General features: G+C 33.5%; 1 protein-coding gene across 1 annotated transcript in view; it reads left to right on the top strand.

Annotated features, from left to right (window-relative positions):
* APPL1 (adaptor protein, phosphotyrosine interacting with PH domain and leucine zipper 1) overlaps positions 1-20,502 on the top strand; it is a 34,105-nt gene that overhangs the window by 1,270 nt on the left and 12,333 nt on the right. The window contains exons 2-13 of the mRNA XM_031470572.2: positions 3,590-3,688; positions 4,928-4,987; positions 5,506-5,577; positions 9,361-9,448; positions 10,911-10,952; positions 11,521-11,579; positions 14,335-14,481; positions 15,377-15,459; positions 16,195-16,353; positions 17,048-17,236; positions 18,970-19,012; positions 20,268-20,324. Of these exons, the coding sequence (XP_031326432.1) occupies positions 3,590-3,688; positions 4,928-4,987; positions 5,506-5,577; positions 9,361-9,448; positions 10,911-10,952; positions 11,521-11,579; positions 14,335-14,481; positions 15,377-15,459; positions 16,195-16,353; positions 17,048-17,236; positions 18,970-19,012; positions 20,268-20,324 (1,098 nt within the window). The remainder of the gene's footprint in view (positions 1-3,589; positions 3,689-4,927; positions 4,988-5,505; positions 5,578-9,360; positions 9,449-10,910; positions 10,953-11,520; positions 11,580-14,334; positions 14,482-15,376; positions 15,460-16,194; positions 16,354-17,047; positions 17,237-18,969; positions 19,013-20,267; positions 20,325-20,502) is intronic.

The following is a 20,502-nucleotide window of genomic DNA, read 5'->3' as shown; positions in this document are numbered from 1 at the left end:
TTTTTCATGCTGAAAGTTTTCACAGGCCAGTTGCCTGCTGGTAATGTACTCTTATCAGCCTATACTGATACAAAGAGAAACCCACTTCTTGGCTTATCTTGACTGCCAGAATAGCCAGTTCAAACTCAATGATTTCTCTAGTATAAAGTTGTAAGCTACATCTGTTTCGTATGTTTTGCAAAAGTTTTGTGGGATGTATTGGTCAGGTGTACTTTGTCATTTTACTTTTTTATTTTATAAAACTCAACAGGTTTCCTTAACCTTTCTTCTCTTACCTGGCGTGGTTTTTATAACTCATAAAGACTATATACTGCTCAGAATGGATTACATAGTGCTCTAGCCGTGACTGGTGAGGAGGGTATAATCTATTGACTCATCTAATTTCTTGAAATTTTCACACAGTTTATAACCTGAGCGTTAGATTTTTTTTGTATTTTTTTTCAAGCATGTGCCATATTGTTATCAGTTTTATGGTCATTTTTAATGAAATAGCCACATTAATAGTCTTCCAACTTCTGGGAGTAATAAATTTGAACTAGTTAATACTGTTTAGAAAAATTAATTGGGAGAACTGGGATTTAGAAAGGGAAGAAACTTGGAAGCAATTCTTGGGGAAAATCTGCAGCAAGGTGAAAAGCCTTGAATTTGGAATTCAGGGTATAAGGGTTTTAGTCTTTACTGCCACTTAGTACCTTCTGCTTTAGGGCAAGTCACTTAATTTCTCTGAACCTCAGCTGTTATAGATAATGAATGTTTTAATTTTTGTATTTTGATTATAAAAATAATAGTTGTTTGCTTCAGAAAAATTGGAAGGTACAGAAACCAGTTACCTGTCATGCACCCAGCATCAAACTCTGTTAACAGTTTGCTTTCTTTTTTCTAGTTTTTTTCTTGCCATTTTAATATGATTGAGATCATATTGAGCATGACAATTTTTATTCGGCTTTAACTTAACATTACAGCTAAGTATCTTAACATATTATTACATACTGAATAAAAAATTTAAAGGCTGCATGTTTCCTTAACTGACTTAATAGTTGTCCTATTGTTGGACTTCTAGAATTTTTCCTAAGGTTTGTTTTTATAGGGCTGAGATGAATGCTTTTGGGCATAAATTTTTGTTCTTATCTGGACTATTTAGATAGAGTCCAAGAAGTTGTGTAACAAACTTCTAAAGCTCCTGATATAGATAAGTTTTTATTAGATTATTTGATCCTAATCAAAAATGGCCTGCCAGTTGGTGTATAAAAAGTTAGAACCTGGGAGTCATGGAAGACTATCCTGAGGTATGGTTATCCTCTTTTAGTTTTAATTTACAGTAACTAAGCATTAAAATAGTGGAGTATTTGCAAGGCCAAATCCAGATGATTGAACATAAACATCTTCAGAATCATCTTGCCCAAATTATACCATTCTGCAAAAGATGCCATCTGTTGAGGCAGAAAATCTTAAGACTACACTAGATGACTTGTCCTTGCTTATATATTGTTTTGAAAATCAGAAACAAAATGAAAAGAACACATAAGATCTTTAAAAAAAAATCTTATCAATGATGTATCCATGCTGGAACTTTAAAAACAAACTCCAGTCCCAAATGGAGGCTTCTTTCTTTGGCATAATATGGAATACTCATAGATTATGAGACAGACTTTTTTAAAATTCATATTCTGACATCTCTTATATTGGGATGATATAACAGTTGATGATATTTTATTTGTAATTGCCTGAAAACGTACACATTTGGTTGTTTGTCTTAGTGGCATGACTGGCCAAGTGCAACCTTTCAATAAGCCACAACCACTTGAAGGATCCAGCTTGTTTGTGTCTGAAAATTTTCCTTTGACACCTGGTAACATGAAGCAAGTGCTACCATCAGAACTTGCTGAATGGGTATCACTGGTTTGGAAGAAAATACTGGGACAAAGGGAGAGTGCTTCTAAGAAATATTTATCACCTGTTCATGGCATAGAATAATACTGGATGAGAAAACATGGATAGTGATCACTCTTGTATCAAAAAAATGACTCAGAGGAGTTGAAATTTTAGCATCATATTTATGCAGCTTTTCTTTTTTGTGTTTATATGAGAATTACATATAAAACTTTGTCTAAAGGTCTGTTTCCATGAATATCAAGTAAAAACATCAAGACATAAGAAAACATTAAATCATAGCTTAATCGCCAGCATTGGTTTGTTTTAGTAGTATATAAAAATGTATATATCACAGTTGTATGTATTAGTATATAAATCACAGTGGATGCCATCATAGATTCAGTGAAATGGCACCATGTTGATGCATTTTTGTAAGATGTTAACTTTAAACAGTCATTATACAATGTTGAACTATTATTAGCTTTCGTAAGGAAGCTGTTTCAACTCTGGGGTTAAGAACATCTTTTTAATGTAATTCCACTACCGCGTTTTGCATAAACGTGTTATGTCTTGAGTTAGAATGATAATTTGGGGGAATAAAAAAACCTTAAGTGGCAGATCTATTTTTTTTTTTTTAGGAATGGAATTAGCCAAACATAATTTCATGATGCTTTATTTGTTACATCTTAAAACAGCACTTGGAGAATGGGAATAGTGCACTAGGGCTAAAAGATAAAAAGATTCTGTCAGATGTAAATCTCTGGGGCATGTAGAGGACTGAGATAACATGGACTTCATATACTGGCATAATGATTTTGTGCTGCTTTTTCTTTTTTAAACCATATTGACTTAGCTTCCTCTTCTGAAAATAGGAAGCTAAGGAATAAGTTGACTTTTAAAAAACAACTTCTAAGACTGAGGCATAAATTAACTATCTGTAGAATAAAAGTACAAAGTTATCTTTTAGATTTTAAGCTGTAGTGATCTCAATAATTGTTGAAATTTAATTCTTCCTTTCCCTTTGGGATATAAGAAAGTGAACTTACCTTGCCTTGATATGTTGAGTTTCCTTATCTCTGATCCTTTTTGTTGACAGTCTTAACATTTTCTGACTGATGAGTTTTTACTCTTACAATTAAGGTAACTTTTACATGCTCCTGCTCATTGGGCCAAAAAAAAAGCCTAACAATATGGCAATGTATAAAGAAGAATAAAAAATAACCCCAAATTCTGCACTCATAAAAAAACCTAATTAGCATTTTATAGGCCATATTGGGGAGGGGTACTGTAGTATTATTTTGGATTATGATGGGAGGGGTTTGGAGGAGACCATTGGTAAAGACAAATAATCATGCTAAGTTACCCTGAAATAAGACATTTTAAATATTTATACATGGAATACTGTTAATTTAGCTTTGAATAATTCTGTTGATTTGTTCTTAGTTTAATATCAGACTTTTTAATTCATAAAAATACACTTTTGTAGTTTCTTCTAAGGTTTGTGTGACTAAGTTGGAAACTCCCTCTATTTTAATTAAGTGAAATTGAGAACAAAGAACCCTGACATCCTGGCATTACTATCAAAGGAGAGAAAATAGATTAAAACTCAGAATTATTAGAGCTCTAATATCTGAGGGTTTTTCCTTCCTTTAGGAAAAAGAAGTCTATCTGATTTTTATAGTGGTTAACATAAACTTACTGCTTTTATTTTATACAGACAAGGTCTTTACTGGGTGTATTTGAAGAAGATGCTACAGCTATTTCCAACTATATGAACCAGTTGTATCAAGCTATGCGTCGGATTTATGATGCACAGGTAAAGGGCTAAAGACTGACTCAGTGCATTTTTGAAATGAATCTTTAAGCCCATGAGGACAGAGATAGCGTCTGTCTTGTTTACTGGTACCTAGCCATGTCCAGGGCACATAGTAATAAATATTTGTTGAATGGATGTATGAACATTAAGTATTTTATATTACAGAGCTCACATTTCAATTACTAGTGTATAGTTTGTAGCACTACAAAAGTGATGAAGTTTGAAGCATTTGCCGCTTTCCCCTAAACACAGTATAAGGGCTTTCTTAATGAAACTCATGATAGTGATCTTTACCTAAGATCTAACTGAAAACCCCAAATTGTCACCAGTATTTTCTCTAATCATGCTTTTAATCTTATGGAATACATCCCCTCTCTGAGCAGAGGGTTTGAAAGTAGTTTACCTCTATCTTGTTAGAAGAAGGTACTAAAATTTGGATATAGCTCCAGGGTACCAGGAGATGAATTTAAAAAAGATATGACTAGGTTTTTTTGGTTGAACAGGCATAAGATTTGAGGCTCTGTTTATGTAAGTTAATTATAAGCCTTAATAGGAACCTGGGTTCTGTGATAAACTCTCTTTGGGATTAATTAAGTGTACAAGTTTCTTTTCTTTTTTTTTTCCTTCTCATTTTCTCTTCTTTCTGGACTCACATTTTCATTATGTACTTTAAAGTTGCTGTGATAGTTGTTTACTTTTTTTCCTAGAGTTAGGTCTCTCAAGAATTTGATTTCTGACCAGAGAATAATATGTAAAAGAAACATTACTTTTGTTTCTGGAAAAAAAAAAAAACCTTTAAATTAAAAAAGTATTTCTTTCATATGGCTACATTACTGTATTATAATGACTAGATCGACCACATTTTGGTTGTATGTTATTAAATGCTTATCATGGTCTAGTATCAGCATCTAGAGAGAGGGATCATCAGTCATCAGTGTAGAATCTTTTAAGATGTTGCTAAGATTATGTACAATTTACTTCTAGCTTTAAAGCTTTAACAGTTAGTTTTCATTAACTAAAAAGAAAGAGCACATACCTGGAACACTGCTGAATTTCTTGATGGTGTCTGTCTTAAGGTTTGAGTTTCCCTTCAAGTGCTTTTGTGGTAGCTTCCTTTCCAGTGTTTTAATGAGGGATTTGGAGAGCATGTTGTACTCTATTGAAGTGATAAAAGTGGCTTAAAACTTTTTTCTTACTCTTTAATATTGTGTTCATTTGAATGTTAATCTTTTCCCATAGAATGAATTAAGTGCTGCAACACACCTGACTTCAAAACTTTTAAAAGAATATGAAAAACAGGTACTGTACATCAACATTGTAAAAGTATTTAAAATATGCAGTGATACAGTATCTTTGTAGATAAACAGAATTTCTCATCAAGAATTCTAAGCCTTTTTGAATTCACAGAAGATAATTTTGATATGCCTTTGGAATTCCATTATGCACTTATATCTAATTTTAATTATTTAATGTTAGATACAGAGGTTATCTAGTTTACCCCTGTTTTTTCACATGAAGAAACTGAAGCTTGCTCATGGTTACACAGCTGGTTAGTGGAGGAACTAGAACTAAACTTGTATCTTTGAACTTTCAGTATGGTGTGCATTCCTGTATACCCTGTTAATTGGTTACTTAGCAGATGTTTCAATTAATGTTTACTAATTATATGAATTATACTACTATATTAAAATGACATTTTTTAGAGCTTCTCAAAATTTTAGAAGTCTTCTGAAGTAATTTAAAACTGAAAATTATAATGTAACTCATGAAAGACATGCGGCATTGGACCTTTACCTCATCTCTGCTTTACTTTTCAGCGCTTTCCACTGGGGGGTGATGATGAAGTTATGAGTTCTACTTTGCAGCAGTTTTCAAAAGTTATAGATGAGGTGAATGCTTATTTTATTTTGCTAGAATAAGTTGTCTTATAATTAAGTTACTCAAGTTGTTTACCTTTATTGAGAACTTTTCTTATAATTATGTGAGTAAATTTCTATTATAAAGTATTACTATTTTAAGAAGTGTCTTACTTCCACATCTTGGTGGCTGTCTCATAAAAACAATACTTTGTCTGATTAAAACAAATTATTTTCAAGGAATAATCATATAGATGTGCTCTCTCTACTCTCAGTCCATGTAACATGCAACCTTTCATTGTGGTGTTTGATGTAGGCAGGGAGAGGAGTTAAGCTGTGAAGTAAAGTTCTCCTCTTCATGGTTTCTCTATTTTTAACATCAAGTAATGGAAGTTCATTAATCCTTCCATCTCAAACAGCCAATATCAATCCCTAATTTCTCTAACCAGTCATCAAAATAATTTAAAAAAGGCCTAGAAGCCAGGAGGAAGAAAGGTGGTGAGAAATATTTGGAGAATCCATAACTGTTTCCACTAGTGCAATGAAAGCTTTTCTTTTTACATGACCCATTAGGTAGTTCTGTCTTTTTAGTTTCTTAACTGGGAAAGTAATTTTTTGAAATATTTTAATAACTCATTTTAGCAAAATATTATATTAGATCAATATAAAGAAATAGTTATAGGAAATGGAATTTTTTTTATTGTGGTAAAATATACATAATATAAAATTTACCATTAATGATATTTCATACATTCACAGTGTTGTGCAACCACCACTGATGTTCCAGAATGGTTTTTGTCATCATCCCAAAGGAAACCCTGTGCCCATTAAGCAGTCACTCCCCCCTCCCCTCAGCTCCTGGCAATCACAAATCTGCTTTCTTGTCTGTATGACTTTTCCTGATTTGGATATTTCATACAAATGGACTCATACAATTTGTGGATTTTTGAATCTGTCTTCTTTCACTTGGTATAACGTTTTCAAGACTCATTCATGTTGTAGAAAGTATCAGAATTTCATTTCTTTTCTTTCCTGAATAAAATTCTGTAGTATGTATACCACATTTTATGTATCCGTTCATTAGTTGACAGACAACTAGGCTGTTTTCCACCTTTTAGCTAATGTGAACAGTGCTAATGAGCATTCAAGTACAAGCTGTTGTGGTGGTGGTGGTGGTTGTTTTGAATACCAGTCTTCAGTTCTTCTAGGTGTATACCCAGGAGGGGGATTGCTGGATCATATAGTAATTTTATGTTTAGCTTTTTGAGAAACCGCCACACTATTCTCCACAACTTCTGCACAATTTTACATTCCTGCCGCTATTGTAGGAGTATTCCAGTTTCTCCACATCTTCATCAACACTTGATAGTTCATTAATTTTTTATTATACCCACTTAGAGGGCTATAAATTGGAACTGCATTGTAGTTTGTTTATTTTTATTGAAGTATAGTTGATTTAGAATGTTGTTAGTTTCTGGTGTACAGCACAGTGATTTGTTTAGACACATATATAGTTAGACATGTATATAGTAGACTATATATATTAGACATATATATATATTAGACTATATATATATAGCTTTTCAGATTCTTTTCCATTATAGTTTATTACAAGATATTGAATATAGTTCCCTGTGCTATAGAGTAGGACCTTGTTGTTTATCTACTTTTTATATAGTACTTTGAATCTGCTAATCCCAAACTCCTAATTTATTCCTCCTCTTGCCTTTCCCCTTTGGTAACCAAAAGTTTGTTTTCTATGTGAGTCTTTTTCTATTTCGTCAATAAGTTGATTTGTATCATTTTTTAGATTCTACATATAAGTGATATATGGTATTTGTCTGATTTTCTTCACTTAGTATGATAATGTCTGGGTCCATCCATGTTACTGCAAATGGCATTATTTCATTCTTTTTATGTCTGAGTAGTATTACATTGTGTATATATACCATATTGTCTTTATCCATTCATCTGTTGATGGACATTTAGGTTGCTTCAGTGTCTTGGCTGTTGTAAATAGTGCTGCTATGAACCTTGGGGTGCATATATCTTTTCAAATTAAGAGTTTTCTCTGGATGTATGCCCAGGAGTGAGATGGCTGGATCATATGGTAACTCTGTTTTTAGTTTTTTAAGGAACCGCCATACTGTTTTCTATAGTGGCTGCACCAGTTTACATTCCCACCAACAGTATAGGAGGGTTCCCTTTTCTCCACACCTTCTCCAGCATTTATTATTTTGGACTTTTTAATGATGGCCATTCTGATCGGTGTAAGATGATACCTCATTGTAGTTTTGATTTGCATTTCTCTAATAATTAATGATGTTAAGCACCTTTTCATGTGCCTGTTGGCCATTTGTTTATCTTCATTGGAGAATTGCTTATTTAGGTCTTCTGCCCATTTTCGGATAGGGTTGTTTGTTTTTTGTTATTGAGTTGTATGAGCTGTTTGTATATTTTGGAAATTAAGCTCTTGTTGGTTGTGTTGTTTGCAAATATTTTCTCCCAGTCCATAGGTTGTCTTCATTTTGTTTATGGTTTCCTTTGCTGTGTAAAAGCTTTTAAGTTTGATTAGGTCCCCTTTGTTTATTTTTGCTTTTATTTCTGTTGCCTGGGAAGACTGATGATTTATGTCAGAGAATGTTTACCCTTTCAAAAAAACCAGCTCTTGGTTTGATTTTTCATTTTTTAAATCTGTATTTTATTTATTTTGTCTCTGATCTTTATTATCTTCTTCCTTTTGCTGACTTGAGGTTTTGTTTGTTCTTTTTTTCTAATTCTTTTAGGTGGTAGGTTAGGTTGTTTATTTGAGATTTTTCTTATTTTTTGAGGAAGGCCACAATTACTATGAACTTACTTCTTAGGGCCGCTTTTGCTTTACCCCATAGATTTTGTATGGTTGTGTTTTCATTGTCATTTGTCTCAAGGTATTTTTAAATTTCCTCTTTGATTTCATCATTGGCCCATTGGTTTTTTTAAGTAGCATGTTGTTTAGTCTCTGTAGTTGTTGGTTTTCTTGTTTCTCTCTCTGGTTGATTTCTAGTTTCATGCTGTTGTGGTCAGAAAAAATGCTTCATTGTAGGTTTTTTTTGTTTTTTTTTTTTTTTTGGGAGGGGGCAGTAATTAGCTTGCTTGCTTGCTTGCTTGCTTGCTTTATTTATTTATTTATTTATTCATTCATTCATTCATTCATTCATTCTAATGGACGTCCTGGGGATTGAACCCTGGACCTTGTGCATGCTAGGCACACACTCTATCACTGAGCTATACCCTCCCCCATTTCATTGTAGTTTTGATATGCATTTTCCTGGTGGCTAATGATGTTGAGCATCTTTTCCTATGCCTACTGGCCATATGTATATCTTTGAAGAAGTGTCTTTTCAGACCTTCACCCATTTTTAAATTGGGTTGTCTTTTACTACTGAGTTTAAGAGTTGTTTATTCTAAAGATTACAAACTCCTTATCAGATATGTGATTGGTAAACATTTTTCTTCCATTCTGTGGGTTGTCTTTTTATTTTCTTGATAGTATGCTTTGATGCTCAAATGTTTTTATTCTGATAAAGTGCAGTTTATATTTTCTTTTGTTGCTTTGGGTGTCATATCTAAGAAACCTTTACAAATCCAGGGTCATTCTGAGAATTTTAAATGGAATTTTTTTTGATTGCTAGATAACTATGTAATAATATAACATGATTTTTAGTGTTCTCTTATGTAAATGTATCGACCCCTGTTGACTAATTTTGTTTATTTCTCATAATGCTGATTAAATGTTTCTTTATAGTTATTTGGCCTTTTTGGTCTTTCTTTTACCAGCTTAGCTCTTGTCATGCAGTACTTTCAACACAGCTTGCTGATGCCATGATGTTCCCCATTACCCAGTTTAAAGAGAGAGATCTGAAAGGTATTGAAGTCAAGTTTATGTTTATTTTCATTACCTGTCAGAAGATCAGTGCTCGAAAATGTGCATTACTCTGCACCTTAACCATTTCTGACTACAGCATGTGGCACTTTTACTTTAATAAGTCACTAAACATTTATAGGAGCTCCTGCTAGATGTTAAACTAAATACTGAGGAATACTGATACAAGTAAGATAGGACTTTCCTTGAGAAAGCCCAGAGGAGACGGGCAAACAGATAGTTGTGATACCCTGTTGCTTATAATTAGAGATGAGCAAGGTGCTGTGGGGGCTCAGAGGAGGGGGTCAGAAAGGCTTCACCAAGGATGTGACAGCATTGAACAATAAAGAAGAATTTGCCAGGAGAAGAGAGTCACTGTTCTATTAGAGGGACTAGAAAGCACAAAGGTATGGATTGTAGAAGTACGTGGCTTGTTGACAATGACAGGAAATTCAGTGTAGCTGCAGTTTTGGGTTGTTGGGGCGCGGCAGGAGACAAATCTAGAAGTAGATCAGTTGGGACTAGATCATGCTAAAGAGGTTGGACTTGAGTTTATCAGCAAAGAAAAGCCAACAGAGGTCTTTAGGAAGTAGAGAGACACAATTCTTTTGTTTTTGGAGTAAGGAATAGAGTGGATTTGATGTCTGGGAGAAGGGATTAGGAAGTTTGAGAGTCTAGTGAGGTGTGACCAGGGCCTGAACTGGGACAGTGGCACAGGAGATGGAGATGTGTCAGTGGGCTGGAGTGGTGGGCGGTAGCGGGGCTGGCCCATCAAGCAATCCATGACTTGGTAGTTTGTGGTGGTTTTCCCCTCCCCATTTTGGATACTTAGGTGATAAAATGAGAGTTTTATAGACTTGGCTCTGTTTTCTCATAACTTACAATCTCAGACGATCATACAGACTTTTAAATAGACTATAAAGACATTGACTAGCTATCAGTGGGTGGTAAAGTATTAACATTATATGTAGAATAAAGACAAATGTATTTCAGAGATGGAATTAATATTTGTGGTGGTGATTCTCAAGAATGATCTTTTCTAAGGTCAAGAAGAAATAAGATCTCTTCTCAATCTAAGGGTACTGAGTATCATAATCTTATTAATAAAATGTACTTTGTTTCTCATTTAGCATTTGACTTATTAGAGTCAATATGAAAAAATCAGTCAGTTGAATTCTGGTACTAAATCAAAATATTTGTATAGCTTAGAATTCGCAATGGTTTTAAATTTTGTTTTTGTGTCTTATTACTAATTTGTGGCAAGTACATTTTCTGGTGGTGTAACTGTTGCTAATGATAATAGTAAGTGTTCCATAGGCAAGTTCAAACGCTAACTTTTTCACTTTGAATGTTGAAATTTTATTTGGAGTTTCAGTTAAGCTTAAATGTCATTTACTGTTTTCTAAACAGAATTTAAGATGGGTCATAAATATGCTAAACTGAAATTTTTCCTGAATTTTTCCAGAAATACTGACATTAAAGGAAGTGTTTCAGATTGCTAGTAATGGTAAGCTCTGAATATTTTACATAGTTTTTTCTAGTAATGACGCATTTCTTTATCAACACAAATCTGTGGCCAGATTTGATGTAATATTTGTAAAAAAAAAAATGATCGTAATTAAAAGTTTAAGTGAATATTTTTAAAAATCAGTGTTGTTATTTTAGTTGCACTGTTTATGCTACAAGAAAAATTTTAAAAGAAATTAAATCTTGTGGTTTGTTATCTTCATAATACCTAAGGAGGGAATGTATTTTCCCTTCCTTATTTTCCTGTATATTCCATATTTTCTTTAATGAGCATTTGCTATTTTTGTACTAAAAAATACTTTAAAAAACTTTCAGTGGACTACAGTTTCCTTGGAATTAAATGTTTTTAACAAATTTAATAAGCAGAAACATACTTTAGGGGAAATTTGGCTGTAGAGAACATTTGGGTGGAATGATCACACAGTAAGGAATTCTTATTTTGCTTTACTATGTTTGTTGAAAGATGCACATGTGAAGACCATGTAAAGCACTTACAAGTTTTGCAAAGTTTTATTGTGTTGCTGTTAATAGTCATTTCTGTTTTCCAGATCATGATGCTGCGATTAACCGATATAGCAGATTATCAAAAAAAAGAGAAAATGACAAGGTGTGATACATACTTACTTTTTCAGTATCACAGTTAACAACTGTTTCATTAGGTGGTCTAGTTTTTCCTGTTTAAAATGGTAGCCAGTAGTTACTTTGTATGTTTTGCCATATTGCCCTTAGTTTATATTTTCCTTCTAGTTGTTTCAAAGCCTTTTTGTTAAATCAGTTATTAGACAATTAATAATTGTCTTTTTAAACAAAATATTTTCCTGCTGACAGAATTTTATAAGTAAACATAACTATTCAAGAAAAAAAAAATGTAACTGATGCCCAGGGTATGACATTGCCTCCTTTGCTTTGTATTTTGATAACACTGCATCGTATATATGTATTCAAAAGTGTCCTCTGAGATGCAGTGGTTAAAAAGTTGAATATTTACATATATGTTTAATGAAATTCTGTTATGAGAACTTTCTCATTTGTAAGGAATATATATATATATATATATATATATATATATATATATATATATATATATATATATATATTTGAATACTTCTGTGAGTGAAATTCAGAAATACTACACTACATTTGAGGAGATACGTATTTGAGTAAAGAACAAAGAACAGAATGTTATGTTCATCTAGATGCTCCTTAAGATCATTCCTCTCTCAGTGCCTAATCCAAGACTTGGTGAGTAGGCCTCCACTAGATATTTGTGAGTGAGGTGATCTCTGTGCCTGGGAGTTGGTGTCTGCAGCCTTGGCTGCAGCTGCTGCGTGGGACACAGTGACCACTTGTGGGAATCCACACCCGGGTATGGTTTACCGTTCAACAGCTACTGTGACACAGAAAGGGAATGTTTCTCACACAAAATTCAGTACAAAGATCTGCTTTTCCATTTCTAATTTGAGTTCACTGATTACTTGATGGTGCAAGTATTAATACATAAATTTTGAGATCTACATTAGTTTGTTACTTTGCCATAGAGAAGTAGTTAAAGGTGCTAAGTATGAATTCTGATATATTTTACATTGCCTCTGGCTATTGCAGGTATTTTTAAAAACATTCTTCCACTAATTTCATTTAGTTGAAAAATTTATTGAGCACCTACTGTGTGGGGCAACAGTGTGAACAGGCTCCACTCCTACTCTCAGGGGGTGGATAATCTACATTTATCAAAGGCTTCCTGTGTGAAGGCATGCAGCTAGACCAGATGCCAGAGTACAAGGATGAAGAGAACACAAGAATTAACAGAGTTAAGTGCAGTAAAGAAGTCTTAACAAAATGCTGGGAAAGCACAGAGAGGGCAGCATATCTTTGGTGAGTTGGGAAAGGTTGCACTTTTAGGAGGTGCCATTTGCACTGAAGATGAGTGGATGTCACTGGTTTGGGATTGGGGAGAGGGCATTTCTGGAAGGAAAACAGCCTTTGCAGAAGCACATTGTAGAGTCTGGAGAGTGTAAAGGTTCAGAGTCTTACTCTGAAGTAAGACTGCTGGGGGACTAACCTCACTCTGTGGCTTATTTTCTGAGGTTGTACACTATTCACTTAATTACAAGCCTTTATTTCTTTATTGAGAAAACTCAGTAGTTGTGAAGGTGAAACAAGAATGCATGTAGAGCACCTGACTTACAGCAATTATTATTTCTAGGAATAATTATTATGATAATGGAAAGATAATCATTTCAGTGTGTCTGGGACATAGGATGTATTTGGGGAGGCATGGCAGAACAACAAGAAGGAAGTTGGGGCCAGATTACTATGTTAATGACTGAAATGTGTATTAGAGGGAGTGGGCAGCCACCAGTGGGTTTTAAGTAAGTGAGTAACACCATGCAGTTGTTACAGAATAAAAAAACTAGTGGAAATGTGAAGGGGACAATGAAATTGGGAATCCAGTGAAAAGGTATGAGAATAGTTTGCAAGGTATTAGGAGAGTTTCAGCTAAGATTGTTACTGAAAGGAGAGGAAGGGATAGTTTTGGAAGATAGTTCATAAGTAGAATTGATAATACTTAAGATAGGAGGAGGAATAAAAAGTGGGTCCTAAAGTCCTTGGATGATGGGGTGCATCTAGGAAAATTTCAGAGAGCTAAGAAACAAAGTAGAGGAGCAGGTTTTGTGGGGGAAGATACTGTCTTTAGTTTTGTATGTTCCCAGCACATTCACACATAAAGAACCCATCTGGAGATCTGCTTCCTCTGACACTTGGGAGAGTCAGGGGCAGGAGATAAAAATTTGGGAGTCATTGGTAACTGGAATATTCTTGGTACTTGATGTGGTATTCTAAGGAAAGCAGGAAAAGAACGGGACAGTGTATTACATAATAGGTGCTCAATAAATACTTGTCATCTGCATACGAGAACTCAAGAGAGCACACATACTTTAAGTGTGAGTGCAGGAAAACAGCTACAAGCAGAGAGGGACATTAGGGAGAGAAGCAGAGAACCTGTAGGAAAGAATGGCATGCTGTGAACTGAAAAAGCTCAGAGATTAATGGTTAACACCAGACTGCTTTCTGCTTTTCCTCCATGTGGTAGACTTTTGCTGCCATTCTTAGCTCAGTTACTCTACCATTATAAGTTATGTGCAGAATTCTGCTTTTAACGTACATTTTTAAATAAAGTAGAGGATGGTAAAACAGGAAAACTATCTTAGCCAATATTCTGCAGATTTCTATCTGAAAATAAGAAAGGTATGCACAATTGCTGGTTATGCACCTTTTTCCTTGGGTAGGCTCTTCCTCTTAGTCATTATTAAAGATAATTAAAAGTAAATAAATAATAAGACTTCTAATCTTTTCACTCAAAGGTGAAGTATGAAGTAACAGAAGATGTCTACACTTCCAGAAAAAAACAACACCAGACCATGATGCACTATTTTTGTGCATTAAATACTCTTCAGTACAAAAAGAAAATAGCACTGTTAGAACCTCTACTTGGGTACATGCAAGCTCAGGTGAATACTGTACTGTGTTTTGGATTATAACTTGGGTTATATAGAACTTTGTAAGTTTGATTTTTATGTTAAATACAGGATATTACAAACTAAGGTCAAAATATTCATTTGTGTCTGTTTTTAAAGTACTTCAGAAAATGTCATCAGAATGCTATTTGAAGTAAGTTAGGGAGAATGGTTTTCCTTGCAGATGAAGCTTTCAAATATTTTAGGGTAAATGAAACCATTTACCTTGTATTTAGAAGTAATCACAGGTGGGGACAGGGACCAGAAAGCTAAATGAATTCTGGAGTTACTCCTGTTGCTGGAGTTTCCACTCACTCCTGCTTCATAATAGATCTGAAAGAGAATGGACAGGTTTGACTTTGTCTCATGTTCCTTCCATACTTCCTGAGTTAGAAATAATAGATGAAGTTCAAAGTATTCCAAGAGGTGTGCATCAGGAAGGAAGCTAGGAAACTAAATTTGAGTAACATAAAATGAAATGGCAGTCCCCTAAAAAGCAAGAATTTAAAGAAATTTGAATATTCTGTCAAATATGAGTGTTTATTATTCCTCAGATATAAAACTTATCTTTGAAGTAAACATGAAATAGTTTATCCATATGACTTACTTGAAATGTTTTAAAATATATTTTCCAGTTTAAAAAACTTGCATACCATATGCATGTATTAATATAGGAGGATGCACAGTGAAATTTAAGAGTAATTTCTTCATTGGCTCTGTGCTCAGTAGAAGTCATTATGAACTACAGCCTATTTTTACACAAATGAGAATAATCCTTTGTCTTTTACTTAACCATGTATCTTGGCAATTGTTTATATGATTCCCTCTAAGTATTTTGTTTGTGTGTTTCTGTTGTTCAACCTTCTACTCCCACATCCTCTTGCCCCAGATAAGTTTCTTTAAGATGGGTTCTGAAAATCTCAGTGACCAACTGGAAGAATTCTTAACTAATATTGGAACAAGTGTACAGAAGTAAGTATTTTCTTCCTTAAAAAATTTCAGACGAAATTATGAGAATGATAAGTTGACAGCTAAATGCCATAACCTAAAAATATTTACTACTTAATTTCTAAGGGGCTGTTTTCCCTCCATCAGATTGTTTCTCTAGTGGCTTGTGGATGCTGCTTGGTTTTTTTCACCATCTTTTCCACAGAATATGAACTCTGAATTTCACAGTGGTTGTGGACTGTCAAATATAATGGTATTTTATTGATTCTAAACTAGGTTTTATGTCTGAATATAACAGACACATAACAGTAACTATAAGTGAATTATCTTCATAGTTATCTGAATTGTAGGGTATGGATGGGAGATTACCAAATAAATCTTGCTTTCCAAGCCATGAAAGTTTAGAGAGTGAGCAATTCTAATCAAGTTCAAAAGTCTGAGCAGTGATGTAGTTAATCTGAGGTATGAAGGGAGATGAAAATGATTGTTGTTTTAAAGGCATAGGACAGAGCAGTTTGAAAATTCCTCCAAAGTCAGGCATTCAGTGTGACTTCATTAGTTTTGGAATTTAGTATTGTTTCCAAAATATCTAAGTTTCAAATAAAATATAAAGCTGCTTTATAATATGTTCATGTTGCTTTAACCACCCATGCCACTGCTGTTCTCTGTAAGAAAATATTTTCAGAACAAATATATAGATGAATGTGATCGATAAAGAGTTGTCTGTTGTGGTTGGTAATAATCTGTTCTCTCTGTTAGTGTTCGCAGGGAAATGGACAATGATGTAGAGACCATGCAGCAGACTATAGAGGATTTGGAAGTAGCCAGTGACCCCTTGTATTTGCCTGACCCGGATCCCACAAAATTTCCTGTCAATCGTAACTTAACCCGAAAGGCTGGCTATCTTAATGCTAGGAAGTAAGAAAACTGTTGTTATTTTCACATATTGTATATCATTTAGGGTAACAGCAGGTGAATATAATACATAATTGATATATTCTCCAAATGGTTTTGGTTTTACTAATGTTGAATCTTTTCAGTTAGTGGTATTAGTATTTATGCCAACTTTTTGACAGATGAGGTTCATGAGTAATTTTCAAAAGTAAAATTCTATTATATATTTCCTGAATAATTTAGAATTATTTTAAAAAGTGAAACCAATTTGAGTTGTAATAAATCCAGCATAACAAATGAATGCTATTAAACATCATTTATCATACTTTAAAATATCTGTAATTACACCATCAAGTCAAATTTTAGTTTTTACTTGAAGATAGGATAAAGCAAGTTAACCCTAGCAGTAAAATAAATCCTTTTGTTTTGAATGTATTCCCTTGAAAGTTGGACTGTATATCTTGTGGTGCATCATCATAACACCTGCAATTTGATAATTGCCAGCCTTGTTTTGGAAATGTATATGCACACACACATACAAGTGGGTTGGCCTATGTGAATTTATTTTAGAGACTGAAAACCTGATGTTTATATTTTCTAGGCACCTTGGTGCTTTTTTGTAAGGTGATTCTTTATGATGTGCTTTATCTTGTGTCTGGCTTATGATGAGATTTCAGGTATGTTGTTATTAAAGAGTGAATGTACTTTCTTCATTTAGTAAAACAGGCTTGGTGTCATCTACCTGGGACAGACAGTTTTACTTCACGCAGGGTGGAAACCTAATGAGTCAGGCCCGAGGGGACGTAGCAGGAGGCCTGGCCATGGACATAGACAACTGTTCAGTAATGGCTGTGGACTGTGAAGACAGGAGATACTGTTTTCAGATCACTTCTTTTGATGGAAAAAAGTTAGTATTTTCCCCTACTTAAAAATATCTGTCCTATTTTAAACTACTGAAATGCAGGATATTTCCTTTTCATTTGGACACTGTATAGATATTATAGAATTATTATGTATTAACATAATTTTCTTCTTAATGCTGTAGAAACTAGTTGAATTTTCCTTTTTGACTTGGTTAAATGGTATCTTAATATTTTGAGGTTGTCAAAGCAGGGGATATAAGGTAATAACCTGTGGTTTCAGCTTAAAAAACCGATCACTGAAAATCCAGCATGGTTTGGGGAAGGCAGCACAAATCAGTGTAAAGAGCCCCAAACTTGGGGCCATAAAGTTCAAATTATGCATCCACTACCTGCTGGGTGGTCTTAAGACAAGTTACCTAGCCTTCATTTTTCTACAAGTAAAATGGGGGTGAGGGATTCTAATCTCCATTTTGTAAACTGTTATGAAGAATAGCAATCTAACATATGTAATGTTCCCAGCATGTAGGAAGTAGTAACAATGTTATTTTTAAGTGTTAATCAAATATTTCTGATCAGATTAATTTCTTAAGCCATTAATGTTTATATTGCCATTTTTAGAACTTCTATTACCTTTACATTAAATAAGAATCTGTAGAGTAGCTTTTAGAACAAATTTTTTAAAAGCATATAAAATTGTAAAATGGAGTGTGAAAAAAAAACTATAATCTGACTAACCAGAAGCAACAATGAACTTTATGGTCAGTTGCCTTACAGTTTTTATTTTTTATTCTTAGCACATTTCTTAAATAGTTAAGGAAATACTGTATATATCATTTGGGTCTGTATCCACATATTAAAAGCTTTTTATAATGGTTACATTATAATTCCCTAAGGATGTACGCCATAATTTAAAATTTTTCCTACGTTTAAGTTACCTGCAGTTTTCCTGTTTAATTAAAATATTGTTTGGGTCTTTCTTACTGTTCAGAAGCAGCTTCCAGGTTCCCTGAAAGTCATTTCCCCCCTAAATTTATGTACATTAAGATGTCATGGCCCATTATGTTTTATCAAAATGTGTAGTTCATCTTCCAAATATAAACACATAATGAATGTCAATTAGTGTGTGTCATTTATCACACTGGAAGAGCCTGTGTTTATTTGTCAAAATTACCAAATGGTTAATGTTACTGCACATACTTGCATTTTTGTATTTTCAGTTTTTTGCTAATGCTTAACATAATTTCCCATTTCACATTCCTGGTATGATTCAAAATCAGTGAAAAATTTTCTAAGTTTAAAATATTAACATCAAGAAAAATTATCCCTATGTTAATGATAATATATTTGAAAATTTTTAAACTGTATTCAAGGACAAATAATAAGTAATGAAGTAAAACTAGTGTTTTATATTAGGACCACTGATTTATGTGTGAAGTATATATGAAGTGTCAGAAAGTTGAAACGTATTGTCTTAGTTGCAGTGTACCTTTGTTACAGGCTGTCTCTGAAAACCAGCATATTTCTTTTTTGGTACATCTTGGCATAGATAGACAAAATCAAGAGTTGTTAAAATCTGAGTCCTTATGCCTTTGGTAGTCTCCTTTCCCTAAGATACTGGTTGGTTGTGTGTTTAGGGTTTTTTGTTTGTTTTGATACTGATTGGTTTTATGTGTACCTTTAAAGATAAAAAATTTCTTACCTCATGTTAAAAGCACTTTAGAAAAAAGTTGGATTTTCCTTTTTGACTTGGTTAAATGTCATCTTTTTTTTTCTTCAGATCTTCAATTTTGCAAGCAGAGAGTAAAAAGGACCATGAAGAGGTAAAATTTTACCTACTTAATTTCTTTAGCATCATCTTAAGATATTTTTCTGATGACAAAGCACATATTGATGTGTTCATTATAGAAATTTGGAAAATCCTATTTAATTAAAAAATTTTTTTCATAAAAATATGTTGTTCTCAAGCAGCATTCTTAAGTTACACACAGAATTTTATAACTGGACCTGTAAGGAGAGAACTTAGAGATCATCTCTCGCTGTCTTTTTAAGAGCTCAAATTCCAAAATGACCTTATGACGGTTGCTTTCTGGCAGGCTGTTAGTATCATGAGGCGAGAGTTCAGTTCATTCCCTTCTCTTACCAAATCTCTGAGACAGTATTTGCTGCATTAAGAGCACAGTGGCAGCAGGTGTAGCATGGCAGGAAGCAATTAAAGCTTAAAACCTCAGGGAAATGAAAGACAGGAAAACAAAAATTTGGGAGTGTCTTTTCTTGCTTGTGAGTCTTTTATTCTTGGCTCCATTTTTACTTCTAGTACACCAAGTATGGAAGGTAAGTTACTACCAAGAACTGACACTTCAAAAACTTTGTCTTGAGAAATCTTCAATGAAAATGTACTATAGGTTGGTTTTGAGCCATTTTATCTGGTGTTATAATTGTGTTGGTAAAAGACAAGGTTAGAAATTATGTAGAGATCAACTTTTATGTACTTCTTATTAAAAAGGGTAGGTATTAAAACTTGCTTTTGGTCTCTGAAGAACAGAGACGTATGTCTGCTCTTTGCAGAGTTTACCAGAGTATTAAGTTAGTTTTGTGAGACGCTTCACGCACTGGCATCCTTGAGAGTGAAGCAAAAGATGTGGGGCAGAGAGTGTTTTCTCTGTTATTTATAAACCTGAAAGGGAAGTATGTAAAATGCATTCACAAGGAATATATTTAGCTCTTAACTTTTTTTTACATCAGTGTTAATCATGGTATCTGAGTCCAGACTGTCTTATTTGGTGGGGATTAAAGGGGGATGTGATATAAAAAGATAAATATAGACTATTAAATTATAATTTAACATGATAGCAATATTCTTATTTCCTTGTATGAAATTGGGATTTAAAAATAATATGTTCAGTGCTCTGTAATACACTCAAATATTATATACATCTTATGTAGATAGGAAGGTATTTACAAGAAAGTATGTTACTTCTAATGAAACTCCTGTGTCAGTTAAATATTGAACATTGTTTTAGAAGAGAAGCATTGTAGAAAAAGTATTAATCATATTTCTGTTTTTTCCCCTTACAGTGGATCTGTACAATAAATAACATATCTAAACAAATATATTTAAGTGAAAACCCAGAGGTAATATTTTTATTTTATGGTATCCAGATCTGGCAAAATTGAATAATTCTGTGGCTTATATGGCTTTTATTAATTATTGTATTTTCTCAAGTTCTGTAATCTTTTAATTTGCCCTTGAATGGGTAGCTTTAATATATCATGTATAGAATGAGTATCTGGTCTTCCTAGAACAGTAAAT

Source organism: Camelus dromedarius, chromosome 17 (genome assembly GCF_036321535.1).
Source record: "Camelus dromedarius isolate mCamDro1 chromosome 17, mCamDro1.pat, whole genome shotgun sequence".
Classification (NCBI taxonomy): Eukaryota; Metazoa; Chordata; class Mammalia; order Artiodactyla; family Camelidae; genus Camelus; species Camelus dromedarius.
This window is presented reverse-complemented; position numbering and strand designations above follow the sequence as displayed.